The sequence below is a fragment of the Vulpes vulpes genome, unplaced genomic scaffold (assembly GCF_048418805.1).
Source record: "Vulpes vulpes isolate BD-2025 unplaced genomic scaffold, VulVul3 u000000659, whole genome shotgun sequence".
Lineage (NCBI taxonomy): Eukaryota > Metazoa > Chordata > Mammalia > Carnivora > Canidae > Vulpes > Vulpes vulpes.
In genome coordinates this window covers 188,038-205,542 of record NW_027325797.1, presented here as the reverse complement: position 1 = coordinate 205,542, position 17,505 = coordinate 188,038, and the positions used below count along the sequence as shown (strand labels likewise).

Sequence of the window (17,505 nt, the reverse complement as noted above, 5' to 3'; positions counted from 1 at the left end):
GGACTACTGGGCAGATCCTCCGACCTCCAGTCCTGGGTATTTTACTCACTAACCTTGAGATCTTGACCAGTCCTGAGATTCCATGACTTTGTGACTCTATGGTTCTATAATTCCAAGACAAAGCACAACAATGCCAGAGCTCCAGACACGCTTGGTACAGGAGAAGAACATGGTCTAGACTGAAGTACCATCAAGAACATTTTTTAATTTCAAAATATCAACTGCACCATCATGAATCCAAACACTGCACATAATCCTGTATTTCTGGTATTTCCTCCAGAGATCACTATTCCTGACGTGCAGCCAACAGACCTTCCAGCCCCAACCTTTGAGTCTAAGAGTGCTTTTCCAAAATTACTTGCTACAAAAATGAAAATCTTAGGGGTAAGTCAGATTTTCCCCAATGTATACTCTACTGCGGATGTGTTATGGACTGTTTGTGTTCCCGACAATTCATAGTTGAAACCATAATTCCAATGTAATGGTGTCTCGAGATGGGGCTTTTGGGGGTAATTCATTCATGATGGTAAAGCCCTCATGAATGAGATTAGTGCCCTTATAAAAAGAGGTCAGAGAGGTAGCTAGCTTTCTTTCCACCATGTGAAGTTACAAAAGGGAAGTCATCAGTCTGCAACCCAGAAGGGGTCTACTCCAGAACCTAATCATGCTGACACCCTGATCTCAAACTTTCGACCTCCAGAATCACGAGAAATAAGTTTCTGTTGTTTATAAGCCACTCAGTCTATGAACCATGGGCTTAATCAGCCACCTCAGCAGGGTATTATAGATTCCAAAACTTTGCAATAGAAGCTAAACTAGGATGGGAGATGGAGGGGGGAAGAAAAAGGAAAGAAATATCTAGTGGCACAATGTTTCAAGGTAATTCCAACTTTTATTTCCATTCAATTCAGGAAGTATGTGTCATATTTCTAAACCAATTGTGTACAAGGGTCTATGGAGAGGAAAATACAAAATGAATAAGCCAAAATCCCTGGGTTCTTGAAGGTTGCAGTTAAAGTAAAAATCTCCAAGCTGACCATCTAGGAGTTTTTTCCTAGTCAAGTTCAGAGAAAATCAAGTAAAAGTCAATAGATCAGATTTTATATCCTGGGTTATTGAGTCTACAGTTCTACATTTTCTCAATCAAAACTCAGAATTCATTTTCACAATATGATATGATATGTTTATATGTGGGGCTTTTGCAGAAAATCCCCTTAATACTGTAAATGCTCACCTCCCCATCTACCTATTTCATGAATATTAATTATCTTTTTCAGAAAATGTGATTCAGTATGTTTAAAGTTATGATAGTGCCTATATCTTACAAAATATTTTATCTTTCAATCCCAAGGCTTCAAGAATAGAAAATAGAAAGAAATGTACTTTTTCCCGGGGTGGAGGGTGAAGAAAGATGGCCCACTGGCATACAGAAAAGGACCACCAGTCTAAACTGCTTTAGTATCTATTCAAATATAATGGTACTGAAACTTCTGCTAGAGTTCAAACTGCTTTAACAAATATGGATTAAACTGTGCAAAAAATATGTTAGATACTATGGGGGTTACAGAAATAAATATGACCTAGTTTATCTCATTGAGGAGAATAAATACATAATTTAGAAATAATAAAGTAATATTTAGAAATAATAAAATAACAATATTAAACATCACATTTAAATATAGCATCTAACAAGAGCCACAAATGGTTGAGGGTGAGGGGCAGGAGAACCCAGAGGGGAAACAGTTACTTCTATCTGAAAGCAATGAGACAGGGCAGCCCGGGTGGCTCAGAGGTTTAGCGCTGCCTTCCCTCCAGGGCGTGATCTTGGAGACCTGGGATCCCGTCCCAGTCGGGCTCCCTGCATGGAGCCTGCTTCTCCCTCTGCCTGTGTCTCTGCCTCTCTCTCTCTCTCTCTCTCTCTCTCTCTCTCTCTCTCTCTCTCATTTTCATGAATAAATAAATAAAATCTTTAAAAAAAATAAAAATTGTAAGTAATGAGACAATGCCATGGCAAATTCAGTACTTAATCTGAACCCTGAATCAGTGATGGAATTTTAATAATGAAAAGGACACAAGGAAAGAAGAATAGAGATAGAGAAAGATAGATAGAGAAAGCATCATGGTAGCATAGTTTGGGAATGGCAAAAGAGCAAATTAGACTTGAAAGATTTAATGGGATTAAAAGACAAAACAGAATACCTACTGTTTTCTATAGTGATACATCCCCACCAACGGTGCACCACATCCTCACCAGCACCTGCTATCTTGTCTTTTCGATGATAGCCATTTTAATGTGAGGTCCTATCTCTTTGAGGTTTTGATTTGCACTTCTGTCCTGCTTGGAGAGCTTGACATGGACCTCTCAGCCTAACCTGGAGATTCTATTCAGTAAGTATGGGATATAGGATATAGGGCCTGAGAGTCTGCATCTCTCATTCTCAGGTGATCCTAATGTTACCGATCCCTGGGTTACATTTGCCAGAGCATTGATCTAGATCGTTTTACCTGTTACCAAATATAAGATAAAGGAATCAAGAAAGCACCTGGGAGAATCACGAAGGGGTTTCCACTATCCTCCCCTTATTTATAAAACAAGGTAATTGTCAAATCCTTTTAACCAAAAGAAGATTGTGTACATTTTTTGAAAGGTAACCTACTATTCCGCTTTTTCCTTACCATGACTTTTCTCTCTATTTACAGGCTATGCAGATCCTATTTGGAGTGATGAACTTTTCTTTTGGAGTCATTTTCCTTTTCACTCTGGAAAATCCATACCCAAGGTTCCCCTTTATATTTATTTCAGGATATCCATTCTGGAGCTCTGTGTTGGTGAGTATAGTCAATGAGTTCAATTTGAAGCCATGCCAACAGGGAATCTAGGGAATTCTTAACCACAAAATGAGCTGCATTCGGTTATATGATACGCTTGAAAAGATAATATAAAAATCAACTTTGCTGGAATTATTTCCCCATTAATTCATCAGAATTGCTGATGTCCCATCAGTCCTGAAGTTCCTTTGGGAATATGCCCTTGGGTTTTGATGTCATTTGTCCATTCATTCATTCAAAATGAGTTGATATTTATTATAAGCCACATACATAGAGGAAGGCAAAGAGGATCCAAAGGTTAATAATACATGAACCCTCACTATGAAAGATGTAATGAAGTTTCCTCAAAAAATTAAAAATAGAATTACCATATGATCCAGCAATTCCACTTCTGGGAATATATCCAAAGGAAATGAAAACCCTATGTCAAAGATATATCTACACCTCCATGTCTAGAGCAGCATTATTCACAAAAGCCAACCCCTCGACAATTAATGGATGATAAACAAGTATGTCTATATATGTGTGTGTGCATATATATTATATACTTTATATGTATACATACACATAATACATATTATATTACATATATACATACACACATGAATACATACACATATATTTAGGATTGTTTTCAGAATTCCAGGCATATTAGTTAGGAGAACATACTGGATTGCAAATGGTGTGAAAGGTGTTTCTTGTAAGAATGACAGAATCTGGGGCCCCTGGACGGCTTACGGTTGAGCGTCTGCCTTGGGCCCTGGTCATGACCCTGGGGTCCTGGGATCGAGTCCCAAGTCAGGCTCCCTGCATGGAGCCTGCTTCTCCCTCTGCCTGTGTCTCCACCTCTCTCTGTGTGTCTATCATGAAGAAATAAATTTAAAAAAATGAATGACGGAATCTGATCTTATTGGTTGTGAAACTGGTTTGACACATGTGTGTCATTTCAGAGCTGAGTCCACAACAGCTATACAAAGAAGGTGTATAAGAAAACTAAAGCCAAGTAAAGCTTTAAAAAAAAAAATCCCATGTTCAAATAGTTAAGGCTAAAATAATTTCTAGTCCAGCAATTAGTCCACTAATTATTTGCTGACAATATTATGAGGCATCTGTGCTCACTGCTCTGGATCATGTGAGCTAGGAAGGTAGGAATGCAAAAGAAACAAAGGGATCCTATTCTCTGAGAACTCTTTAATTTCAGTTAAGCAAGCCTATCACTGAGATTATTTATTCTTTTTAATAGTTCATTAATTCTGGATCCTTCCTAGTTGCACTGGAAAGAAAACCCACAGGAACTCTGGTGAGTTACATTTTGTCCTTTACTAAAAATTTGCAACTCTGAAATAATTGATTTTCACCTCGAAAATGAATTTGGAAAATCATTAACCCACTATAATTCCACAAACTGTCAAGTACTGACACCAATCAAGGGCATTTGTCTCTTGTCCATAGAATTATAAAACACTAGTGCCAGAAGAGTTTTCTAGGTTATCCAGTTTCTTATTTTATATATGAAAACACTGAGGCATAGAATAAATGCCAAGTTCCTAAACCAAATGATGAAATGGGTCTCAATATTCCAGTAACTCATTCATTCATTTTTTCTGTAAGTATTTTTGGTGTCACCTCATGCCAGACACTTTGAAAGGCACTAGTGTGACCCGCAGACACACTGTGAAGACAACCTAGTTAAATCTTAAAAGCAGAAGTTCAAAATAAATAATACAGTGTTAATAATGCAAAATTTTAACTTACAGATAAATCATAAGTAGAATATTTTTACTTTTCTCAATGAATCAAATATTAATCAATTAATCAACAATCCAATAAATTATTTCCAACACAGGACTTCTCCTGTAGGTTTGAAGTTTTAGGAAAAAATAAAAATTGCAAAGATATACAGTGTTTAGTTAAACAGAGTCATAAAACAAAAATGTAAGTAGGTCATGACTTTTACCAGAGCATCAATGTGGCTACGCCTAAGTACCTCTTTTGTTCAGTATGCATCCCTCCCCGCAACTAAATGGGAGTTAACTTAGGTACAGATTGTGGGAGATGGAAGGGTTATTAAAAGTTCACTGGATTCCCTCATTCTGTGTCTGGGAGCCTGAAGCCCAAAGGGATGAAGTGTCACACCCATAGGATCACACAACTGCTTTGTGGCATTGCAGTGCTGTGACTAAAATCCTCTCTCCATCCAGTCTCCCTCACCGTTGCTTTGTGTGTAGACACAATGTCATGATCTTCATCTCTTTCAGGTGAAGATGAGCCGAATAATGAATTTTCTTAGTGCCCTGGGAGCAACAGCTGGAATCATTCTCATTGCATTTGGTCTCATTCTAGATCAACACTACTTTTGTGGCTATATTCAAACAACTAGTCAGTGTCAAAGCATTGCGACCCTATTCATTGTAAGTATACTGCATTTTTTTTTTATGGCAAGGAGTAATAGGTGTATTCATCGTAAAAGTTTATTAGCATCCAATCAGCAAAATCCAAATAATGTTGTGGGCACATATATTTTCTTTTATTTACAAACATTTACAAAAATCATAATTTCTGATAGGTTATACCAGGCATTGTGGAATAGAAAAATAAACACATTACAACCCTCCACTTTTAGGAATTCACAGATGAGTAGAGAAGATAAAACATGTACACCAATTAGTATAATGTAAAAGAGTGCTATAAGAAGAAAACTACAGGTATAGCAGTATGGTAGTAATTCATAGTCTCAGATGTACATTAGAATTGTGAGTGTTTTTACGGTTTTGGTTTTAGATTTAATATTTAGACTAGACTTCTGATTAAACATGGTATATACTGAAAACAGGCATTTAATCCTGCTCTTTACAAAACACCACTAATACTAGTTTAAGGAAATGTAAAAAATGTAAATCTATGTGGAAAGAAAAAATAATCAACAAGATCCATCAAAATCTGTCAAGAAAGCTGGAGAGTCATCACCTAAGGAAAAGGGAGTCCACATCGAAGTAAAATCAAAGTTGCAAGAGCAGATATCCTTCCTCATCTTTTTCCTGTATTTAGAAGGAAAACATATTGTCTTCCATCATTAAGTATGATGTTGACCCAGGGTTTTTTAGATGGACTTGACCAGGTTGAAGAAGTTTTTTCTCTTCCCAGTTTGTTGAACATATTCATGATGTGTGTTGAATTTAGTGAAATACTTTTTCTGTATCAACTGAGATGATCATATGGTTTTTGTCCTTTGTTCTATTGTTATGATGCATTGCACTGATTGACTTTTTTATCTTAAATAAACTTTACATTCCTGGGATAAATCCTTCTCAGTCATGCCATATAATTTTCTTTAAATGTTGTTGGATTCGACTTTCTAGTATTTTGTTAAGGATTTTTGCATCTATATTTATAACGGATATTGACCTATAGTCATCTTTTCTTGTGCTGACTTTATTTGTGTCTGGTTATTACTGGCATTATAAAATGAGTTAGAAAACATTGCTTCCTGTGATACTTTTTGGCAAATTTGATTAAAATGATATGAAACTTTCCTTAAACATTTGGAAGTCTTCACTGGTGAAATCTCCTGGGTCTGGGCTTTTCTTTGTGGGAAATTGTAAGAATTATCTGTTATCAGTATACTTAGATTTCCTATTTCTTCTTGATCAGTTTCAGGAGTTTGTCTCTTATTGTCAGCATGAATGAATGAAGAAACATGACAATATTGATTTTCAAGAAAGCTGTCTTGGTAGTATTGTGTTAGTAGGATTGTCTACCAAATAATCTAAAACCTTAAATTAGCACAGAGGAGATAAAATAGCTGAGAGGATGATCCAATCACCATCAATGGCATTGGTCATCTTGAGGGAGGGTAGTTTTATTTCAGTCATCTTGAGTGGAGCAGTCTAGTTCTTAATTCTGAGGAGCTTGGGCCACCTGTGTATTAGGTGTCCTATCATTTGGACCATTTACTTTTGTAAAGTTACTAGAGGACTACAGCTTAATATCTGTAATAAGTGTGGTAGCGTGGAAGTAGTGGTGGTGATTTTAGTAAGACCTTATCCAATGAGGCTTAAGTGTACTCTTTCTCTGATATTTCCAAAATAACCAATCACCTGTCTAAGGTGACAAAGAATGAATAATTAGATGGCTGGCAAGGGAAAGTAGTCCACATCTGCTAGTGGAAAAAAAAAGACAAATTTATTTTATAATCAGAGTCATCAGGATGAAAGTCAAATCATTCACTGAGATACAGTACAGAATTAATTTCTGAGAATTTAGTCAATGATTACCAGGAAGTAAGAAGATAATAGGGATAGTGAAGGCCTTGGAAAATCCAAAGCTTTTCTGACAAGAAATCAGTAACCTACAACAGAGGGAATATGTGAAGAAGAGTCTCTCTTACAGCAAATTTCCTACATATAGACAAGACTGGAGAAGGTTCTTATAAGACTTTAATGATTAATCCAAGATAATTGGTCCTAGACAAGATACTGTTCAAAGAACATTTTACTTATTACTCCTGGTGGCAAGCTAACAACACATAACTCCTTCCCTGGGATTTATTTTTATAGATTGGCAAAAATATAGATAAAAGGCAGATGAATAGACAGGATAGTTAGTGGCAAAGTTTTGGCAGACCATCTTTTTCTTCACCACCACTCCATCAAGGGAAAAGAAAACAAGAGCAGATGTAAAGAGATAATGAAAAAGTCCTGGGAAACCTGATTCCTAGGACAAATAAATTAAACCCTACTCAATAAAAAGTGCTAGACTTACCTCATCACCATGAATGTGCAAACCCTGGGCTGGGCTGCTCACAGGTAGTCAGTGGAATCACCAATAAATGAGTCAACAGACTAGAACCTTAATTGTGAGGAGTCTGGCTAGACCTCTCTGGGGCCTCTGTGACTATCTAGCACTGTCAAAGACCACCAGGAAAATCAGTGACAATTAAAAGCTGAATTTATTAAATTTGGTGATCAAGGGGGGAACATAGGGTCTCAGACACAATAGGGGGAAACAGAAAAGGGCATTTATAGGGTTTCATCATCTGGAATAGTCATAAGGCAATTTTAGGGGACAGTAACAGTAGCCTGGAAAGGAAATGGTTAGATTTGCAAACTAGACAAGTTACAGGGACAGTCAATGGTCTAATTTTTGGAAAACATGAATTCACATGGAAGTACCATTAAAAGATTTCTCTGTGGCCTTATTTTGACATGAAGCTCTGAGACATCTTATGTTAAAATCTTGAACTTAGATATTTAGTCTTGTGTATATATATATATATATATATATATATATATATATATATCCTTTTGCACTTTATCAATTTGTTGAGTCAAAGTACAGTTATTTTTCAAATCATGGGGATTTTTTTCTTTATCAATTCCCAGTAATCTTATCTAAAACTAAAACAAAAACTAAATTACCAAAAGGAAAAAGTAGAAGCAACTGGACTGACACCTAACTTCTCAAAAGCAACAATAAAAGCCACAAAACTGAACAATATCTTCAGTGTTCTGAAAAAAATAACTGCCAACCAATAACCTATCATTTACTGCTCATTGTTGTGAGCTATAAAAAAGAATGAAATTTTGCCATTTGCAATGGCATGGATGGAACTAGAGAGTACTATGCTAAGTGAAATCAGTTGGTCAGAGAAAGACAAATACCACATGATTTCACTCACATATGGAATTTAAAAAACAAAACAGATGAATAAAGGAGGAAAATAGAGAGGCAAACCAGGAAATAGATTTCTAACTGTAGAGGACAAACTGAGGGTTGGTGGAAGGAAGTGGGCAGGGGATGGGCTAAGTAGATAATGGGCATGAAGGAGGGCACTTGTGATGAGCACTGGGTGTTGTATATAAGTGATGAATCACTAAATTCTACTACTGAAACCAGTATTACACTACATGTTAACTAACTAGAACTTAAAGAAAAACTTGGAACAAAAAAATGAAAAGAAAAATCCTTACAAAAATGAAATGAAGAATTTTTAGAGATACAAAAATTGAATTTTCCCCCTGCAGACTAGCATTAAAGGAATGATAAGGAATGAACTTCAAATAGAAAGAAAATGATAATACAATGAGATGCAAGAAGGAATGAAGAACAAAGAATGAGATAAATGTGTGGACAAATACAAGTAAATACTTCTTGTGTAATGCAGTAATAACAATATATACTGAGATTTAAAATAAAGTAGTTAAAATGCCAGTCAGTCATTAACATATAAGTAAGTGAGAAGGGAGCAAATGGTGTTTTAGCTATTTGTGTTTGCTAATGGCCTGAGTTTTCCCTGAGAAGAAGGTGAAGGTTTGAAGAATTTTAAACTTTGATATATATTTTTTAAAGATTTTATTTATATATTCATGAAAGACACACAGAGAGAGGCAGAGACATAGGCAGAGGGAGAAGCAGTCTCCATGCAGCGAGCCTTATGCGGGACTCAATCTCAGGACCCCGGGATCATGACCTGAGCTGAAGACAGATGCTCAACCACTGAGCCTCCCAGGTGTCCCTAGACTTTGATATGTTTTAATAATGGTATAGATATACTTAGTCTACTCTACCCAACAACCAAAAATACACATTTTTGTAACACATAACCAACAAAGGATGACTATATATTGCTAAATATATGAATTCCAGATAAATACCAAGATTGAAGTCCTAGTGTATGTTCTTGTGCAATAAAACAATAAACAATGATAAAAATAATTTCAAAAGTCCCTATGTGGTAAGATATTAAGAAGTATGCATTAAAGTAATTATTGGATAAGGGAAGAAATCATAATATAAATCCAAAGATGTTCTGAAATGAAATCTCAAAAACTTGAGGGCAGAAGGTAAAACAGTGCTTTTAAGATAATTCATAGTTTAGAAATGTAGGTACTATAAAATATGAAACTTTGAAAATAATGGTTCAAATATTAATCTCAGAGATTAAAGGAGAGAAAACAGGAAAAATTCTTGTTCCAAAGGAAGAGGAACAAAAGAATTAATATATAATGACAAGAGCAGAAATTAGTAAAAAAAAAAAAATCATGCACACATTAGAATGGATCAAAATAACCAACAACTGGTTTACTGAAAATAGTAATAAACATACAAATGCTTTTTTCTGGTTACAACAGAGTAGTTTATATCAGAACATCTTTCTAGTGAAAACCACTTTTATTAAAAGCTTATTAAAATGACAAAAAAATTCTGTTTGAATACACACGAAAGAAACCATGGCAGCCAGAATTTAAAGTGCAAGGAATGTGTAAAACTTGGACATGTTGAAAAGGACCCAAAATTCTCCATTGCTTTCCTCCACAAGTTATTTGCCTACACCTAAGATGTATAGGATGCAAAGCTCAAAGGCCAAGTTGTTAGGAAGCTAAGAGGCTCAAAGGCCAAGAAGAGATTTCAGGAGTCATGCAGTGCTGGGGACACACACACATTGTCCACTGAGAGGAAGGGTGGAGTCTGGTAAACACCCCAAAATTTCACTTATGAAGAAAGATACATCCTAGAACTAAGGACAAAGGAAACAGACCACTCACCCAAAAACTGAAATTCATCCTTGAATTATTTTGATCATAGTTACCTTCCCTTAATCTGTCAGGTGAAAGAAAATTAAATCTTCCCCAAAGAAAGAATACAACTTAGAATTCCTACCATTTTTTGCATACTATGTCTATTACTAGGAATAAAACAAAACAAAACAAATTAGTCATGTCAGAAGATAGGACAGAAGGTCTGAGACACAAAACCACAATAATCGGGGCACCTGAGTGGCATAGTTGGTTCAGCGTCCAACTCTTGATTTCGGCTCAGGTCAGGATCTCAGGGTCCTGGGATGGAGCCCACATCAGGGTCTGTGCTCAGGAGTCTGCTTCGGGATTCTTTCTCTCCCTCTCCCTCTGCCCCTCATTCACACCCCCAAATAAATCTTTAAAAAATAATCAATGATAGAAACCACTCAGAGGTGACCCAGATGGTGGAATCATCAGATATCTTGACAATAAATATGGCTGTTATGTCCAAGAGAGAAGAGAACAAGTTAGAGAATATTACAGGACACTGACACTGATTAGATAGAAGTCATTGGAATGTAGAGAACTGAACTATGGCAACCGAAACTAAGCACTCAGCAGCTGGGGCAAACAGCATACTAGACGCATCAGAAGCACACAGGAAGAGAATCAGTGTAAAATATGAAGACTAATGCCTGTAAAGAAGAAAATTATATAAAATATTTGAAAGAGGGGCACCTGGTGACTCAGTCGGTTAAGGATTTGCCAGGGTCCTGGGATTAAGCCCTGAGTCAGTCTCTCTGCTCAGTGGGCAGCTGACTTCTCCCTCTCCCTCTCCCTCCTGCTCCTGTGCTTTCTCCCCTCTCTCATTTTTTCTATCTGAAAAAAACAAATAAAAATTAAAAAGAAAAAAAAAATATATATATATATATATATATCAGGAAGAACAAACATAAGAGACATACAGAGCAGAACAGAAAAAATGTGCCCTATATACAATTGAAGAACAGCAGGAGAGAAAATGAAAATGTAACACAGGCCAATGCTCACAGAGACAATGGCTGATGATTTTGTAAAACACAAGACAGGAACCACAAATAGGAAAATACAAGGAAAACTACCTAAAGCACATGATACTCAGCTTGCTGTGGGGAGATGATAGATAGATAGATGATGATAGATAGATAGATAGATAGATAGATAGATAGATAATAGATAGATGATAGATAGATAGATAGATAGATAGATAGATAGATAGATAGATAGATAACAGCAAAACTGCAAAAGAAACTGGGGGTGGAGATGGAGGTGAATACATTACATTCAAAGGAACAAAGATAAGTTTCTAACTGACTTTGCACTTGGAGGCCTGACAGAGGCCAGAAAGCATTGGAATGACATTGTAAAATGCCAAAATAAAATACTGCCAATTGGAATTCCGTGTGCAATGAAAATATTCTTTAAAAGTAAAGTTGATTATTAAAAAAATAAAAGTAAAGTTGAAGTAAAGATACCAGACTAAGAAAAACTGAAAACAATTGGCATTAACAAATTAGTCCTGAATACACTGATAACTAGTAAGAATACTTAATTAGTAATCAAAAACCTCCCACAAGAAAAATCCAAAACGAGATGGCTTCACTGGCGAATTCTACTAAAAATTTAAAGAAGAATTAGCACCAATCCCTAAAATCTTACAAAAAATAGAAAAGGAGGGTCCAAAATCATTTTATAAGCCCAAGATTACTCATATAAAAGCCAGACAAGTACACTATAAGAAAAGAAAATTGCAAGCCAATATCCCGGATGAACATAGATGCAAAAATCTTCAACACATTATTAGCAAAATGAAATTAATAGCTTATTAAAAGTCTTATGCACTATTATCAAGTGACATTTATTCCAGGGATGTACATATGGTTCAACATACACAAATCAATAAATGTGATATATCACATTAACACAATGAACAATTAAAATCATCAGACCATCTTAATACATGAAGAAAAAGAATCTGACAAAATTCAACATGAAAAAAAAAATTCTCAACACACTGAGATAAAGGAGCATACCTCAACATAATAAAGGCAGGCATGAGAAGCCCATAGCTAACATACTAAACAGTAAGAAGCCAATAGTTTTTCTTCTAAAATCAGGAACAAGACAAGGATGCCTACTCATAATTTCTATTCAACCTAGTACAAGAAGTCCTAGCCAGAGCAACTGGGGGGAAGAAAAAGAAAGAAAGAAAAAGAGAGAAAGAAAGAAAGAAAGAAAGAAAGAAAGAAAGAAAGAAAGAAAGAAAGAAAGAGAAAGAAAGAAGAAAGAAGAAGAAAGAAGAAAGAAAGAAAGAAAGAAAGAAAGAAAGAAAGAAAGAAAACAGAAAAAAACAAAAACAGAAGAGGAGAGACACCTGGGGCTCAGCGGTTTAGCGCCACCTTCCGCCCCGAGCGTGACCCCGGGGTCCTGGAATCAAGTCCCGCACCCGGCTCCCTGCATGGAGCCTGCTTCTTCCTCTGCCTCTGGCTCTGTCTCTCTCTGTCGGTGTCTCTCATGAACAAATAAAATCTTAAAAAAAAGAAAAGAAAACAGAAGAGGAGAAATGCATCCAAGTCAGAAAGGAAGAAGTAAAAATGTCTCTGTTTGCAGAGGACATTAATTATACCTAGAAAAACCTAAAGACTCCATCAAAAAAATACTAGAACTAAGAAAATAAATTCAATTAGAATGCAGGATGCAAAAATCAATATACAAAAAATAGTTGCACTTCTATACACTAATAAAGAGCTATGAGAATGAAATTAAGAAAATAATCATATATACAATTGCATAAAAAATGTTATTTAGGAATAAATTTAATCAGGAAGGTGAAAGATCTGTACACTGAGAACTGTAAAACATTGATGAAAGAAATTGAAGGCACAAATGGGAAGATGTCTCCTATTCATGGATTGGAAGGATTAATATTGTTAAAATGTCCATACTACCCAAAGCAATCTACAGATTTAATGCAATCCCCATCAAAATGCCAATGGCATTTTTCTCAGAAATAAAAAATAGTCCTAAAATTTTATGGAACCACAAAAGATTCCAAACAGCGAAAGCAATCTTGAGAAAGAAAAACAAAGCTGAAAGCATCACATTTCCTGATTTCAAACAATGCTACAAAGCTTTAATTTTCAAAACAGTATGGTATTAGTAAACAGACACAAAGATTAGTCGAATTAAGAGTCCAGAAATAAACCCATGCATATATGGTCAGTTAATTTGCAACAAAGGAGTCAAGAATATACGATGGGGGAAAGGATAGTCTTTTCAATAAATAGTATGAGAAAAATTAAACAGCCACACACAAAGAAATGAAACTTGATCACTATCTTATACTACACACAAAAATCAATTCAGATCCTGTAAGACCTAAAACCACAAAACTCCTAGAAAAAAACTCAAGTAGTAAACTATTTGATATCTGTGTTGGTAATGATTTTTTTTAATTTGACACCCAAAGCAAAAGCAACAAAAGCAAAATAAACAAGTCGGACTGTATCAAACTAAAAAGCTTCTGCACAACGAAGGAAATCATTAGTAAAGTGAAAATTCAGTCTATAGAATAGGAGAAAGTATTTACAAATCATATATCTAATAAGTAGAATATATAAAGCACTTGTACAACTTGATAGCAAAAAAAAATCCAATTAAAAAATAGGCAGAGGATCCGAATAGACATTTTTTCAAGGAAGACATAACAGATGACTAACAGGTACATGAAAAGATGCTAGTATCCTAAGTCATCGGGAAGATGCAAATCACACCACAACAAGAGATCACATCTGTTAGAGGGCTTTTACCAAAAAAAAGACAAGAAATAACAAGTGTTGGTGAGGTTGCAGAGGAAATGGAATTGCACACTGTTGGTGAGAATGTAAATTAGTGCAGCCACTGTGGAAAACAATATGGACAGTCCTCAAAAAATCAAAAAAAAAAAAACTACTATGTAATTCAGTGATTCGACTTCTGAGTATTTTTCAGAAACAATAGAAAACACTAACTCAAAAAGATATGAACACCTTCATAGTCATCGCAGCATTATTTACAATAATCAAAACATGGAAACAAATTAAGCGTCCATCAATGGATGTATATGTGCTGCAGCAACAAGAAAGAAGGAAATCCTACCATTCGAAACAACATAAATGGACTTTGAAGCTATGCTACGTGAGATCTCCATCTGACTAGATGGAGGAAGACAAATACTGTACAATATCACTTACATGCAGAATCTTAAAAAGCCACATTCATAAAAACAGAGTGGAAGAGTGTTTACCAGGGGCTGTAGGGTGGAGAATTTGGACGGATGTTTGTCAAAGAGTACAAGCTTCCAATTAGAAGATGGGTAAGTTCTGGAGATCTAATGTACAGCATTGTGTTTAGTGTTAAAAAATACTGTACTATATACTTCAATGTTGCAAAGATATTAGATCTTAAATTGTTCCCATTACAAAAAATGAAATGATAATTGTGACATGAGCAAGATATTAGCTAATGCCACAACGGTAATCATATTGCATATATAAATGCTTCAAATCCACATCCTGCATGCCTTAAATTTACACAATGCCATATGTCAATTATATCTCAATTAAAAAAAAAAAAAAGAAGGTACATCTGGGTGGCTCAGTGGTTGAGCGTCTGCCTTTGGCTCAGGGTGTGATCCTGGGGTCCTGGGAGTCTCACATCGGGCTCCCTGCAGGGAGCGTGCTTCTCCCTCTGCCTATGTCTCTGCCTCTCTCTGTGTGTCTCTCATAAATAAATAAAATCATTCATAAAAATTAAATCAATTAAAAGTTTAAAAAAAAACAAGAAAATAGAAGGCATAGGATGCATAAATCTGACTGGAAATCCATATCCAGAATATATTAATCACTGCTGAATATCAATAATAAAAAAACCTAAAAAATGAGTAGGACTTGAACAAGCATTTTGCAAAGATTGATACGCCAACCGCCAGTAAGCATGTAAAAATGTGCTCAACATTATTAGTTACCAGAGGAATGCAAATTCAAAATCACAATGTTTGTATGCTCACCAGAACGACTAATGAAAAGGACTAGCAAAAGCAAATGTTGGCAGGAATGCGAAGCAAATGGAATTCTTACACATTTTTGGTGGGAATGTAAAATGGCTCAATCACATTGGAAAACTCTTTGGTAATTTTTATCAAGATTAACCAGGCCTATTTTATGTCTCGACGATAGAGACAAGAATGTTCACAGAAACCTATTCATAACAGTTAAAAACTAGAAACAATTCAAATGTCTATCAACAACAGAGTGGCTAAAGAAACGGATAATTCGAACAACAGAATACTACTTAGTAATAAAAAAGAGAACAAACTGCTGATACATGCAACAGCATGGATGAATGGGTAGGGGGTTGACTGGGAAGGGACACAATGGGAATGTATAATATATATTGATCTGGAAATCAAAAAAAGGATAAAACATATATATTTATATATAAAATCTGGTATGGTAAAATAAGTGGAAAATATTTTTAAAGCAGATAACAGCAACTTCAATGCTTTTACATACAAAGAATGAATATAACTGACAAAAAGCCAAGAACACAATTTTAAAAATGGACAAAATCATGAGGAAGGAATTTACAAAAATGCAAATGTGGTGGCCAAATCTACTCAGAGTGATGCCCGAATTCACTAGTAGCCAGAGAAGTGTGAATCAAATTGATAGTGGACAAAGATACATTTATTAGTTTGGCAAAAATTAAAGCTATAAAAATTGTCACAGGTAGGGAAATGGTGAAAAGGATGTTCCTATGTATCGGTGGCAGAAATCTGAAATGTTACTATCATATTGGAAAGCAAGGAGGCATTTACTTATATGAAAGATATCCAGGTAGCTATCTCCAAAGCAGTTAGACACCTACACATAAGGGCGTGTGTACAAGAATATTATTCTTAATGCAACAGAAGAGGAGGAAAAGGAAATAAATTATTTCCTGTCACTAAAGAATAAATGACTTAAGGCAACTATATGGTGAGATATTATTATGTAGCCATTAAAAACCATGTGACTCTAAGATAAACAGTATTTCAACCTATAGTCAGAACATAGAGACAGAGACAGTTACCCACATGGACCTTCACAGAGTCTCCCTGGCAAAACACTAGTGTGTCCGGCGTCTGGGCCCCAACAAGGTGTGTCCTACCGCGCTCTCTGTTGCCAGGCTGCACAGCATTTTGAAGGTCCCCGGCAGCGATAAAAGGAACAGAAGATGCTACTATTCACCTACGCTTCTTCATGTGCATCTTTGTCTACATGTTCCTCTTTTGTCTGGGCCTGTAGGGGTTTCCCCCTCTTTTTCTTTCTTTTTCTACTTCTGCTTCTATTTTTTCCCTATTTCTTAACCTTTCTCTCTCCTTCAACAGACCACCTTTTGACATTATCGCTTTGTATTGAGTATATTTATGAAATGGGGCATTTCTGGAATATGATATAGAAAGTGGATTGTTTTGCATGACTTTCTCTAAGAAAATCATGTGCTGTGCTATCCTGTGCTGAAGCGACTGTAAACTCTCATGATCCTCCAGCATTTTACTTCCTAAGCATCAGAGACACTTGAGACTTGTGGGAGACCCTTTCTTACCTGGGTGTTGCTACCTCATTGTCATCAGAAAAACCATTATTGTGCTAATGCCATGATTCTTTTTTCCCCCCTTCTTCTGTTACAGGGGATTTTGATTATGTTGATGGCCTTCAGCATTATTGAATTATTCATCTCTCTGTCTTTCTCAATTATGAGGAGACACTTTTTTTATGATTGTGACTAATGCTGCTGAATATCACCGTGGGAATAAAGATGTGTTATATCATCAAGAGGTGAATCATGTTTGTGAGAAAAAGCCAGAAGGAATGTGGAATCTTAAGGCTGGCAACTGTCTGAACCAAAGGGGAGTGACTTAAGAAAGAGTGTGGGGTCTGGGTATATTTTGGCTGATGAAACACATCCCGCCTCTTTGCAAAGCCATCTCTTCCTCTCCCCAAATCACATGGTCATCTTGGTGCCACCTCCTCTGTTAGTCATGCATTCATTGAACTGAAGGGCGGCAAGGTAGTGTTGCCACTGTACAGAGAAATGA

The 17,505-nt window shown here is 35.9% G+C and overlaps 1 protein-coding gene across 1 annotated transcript; it reads left to right on the top strand.

Annotated features, from left to right (window-relative positions):
• Positions 1–231: 231 nt before the first annotated feature.
• On the top strand, positions 232–17,196 carry LOC112935042 (membrane-spanning 4-domains subfamily A member 5-like). The gene is made up of 5 exons (XM_026018624.1): positions 232–384; positions 2,701–2,829; positions 4,073–4,129; positions 5,088–5,240; positions 17,098–17,196. Exons 1-5 carry the CDS (start codon positions 232–234, stop codon positions 17,194–17,196), a joined length of 591 nt encoding a protein of 196 aa, XP_025874409.1.
• Positions 17,197–17,505: the final 309 nt, after the last annotated feature.

What these genes read in the sequence shown, in the direction of transcription:
- LOC112935042 (XM_026018624.1), top strand. Translation starts at nt 232, where the DNA reads ATGAATCCAAACACTGCACATAATCCTGTATTTCTGGTATTTCCTCCA. An exon ending in CATTCTGGAGCTCTGTGTTG is followed by an intron (nt 2,830 to 4,072) that starts GTGAGTATAGTC and finishes TCTTTTTAATAG; the next exon opens with TTCATTAATTCTGGATCCTT. An exon ending in GCATTGCGACCCTATTCATT is followed by an intron (nt 5,241 to 17,097) that starts GTAAGTATACTG and finishes CTTCTGTTACAG; the next exon opens with GGGATTTTGATTATGTTGAT.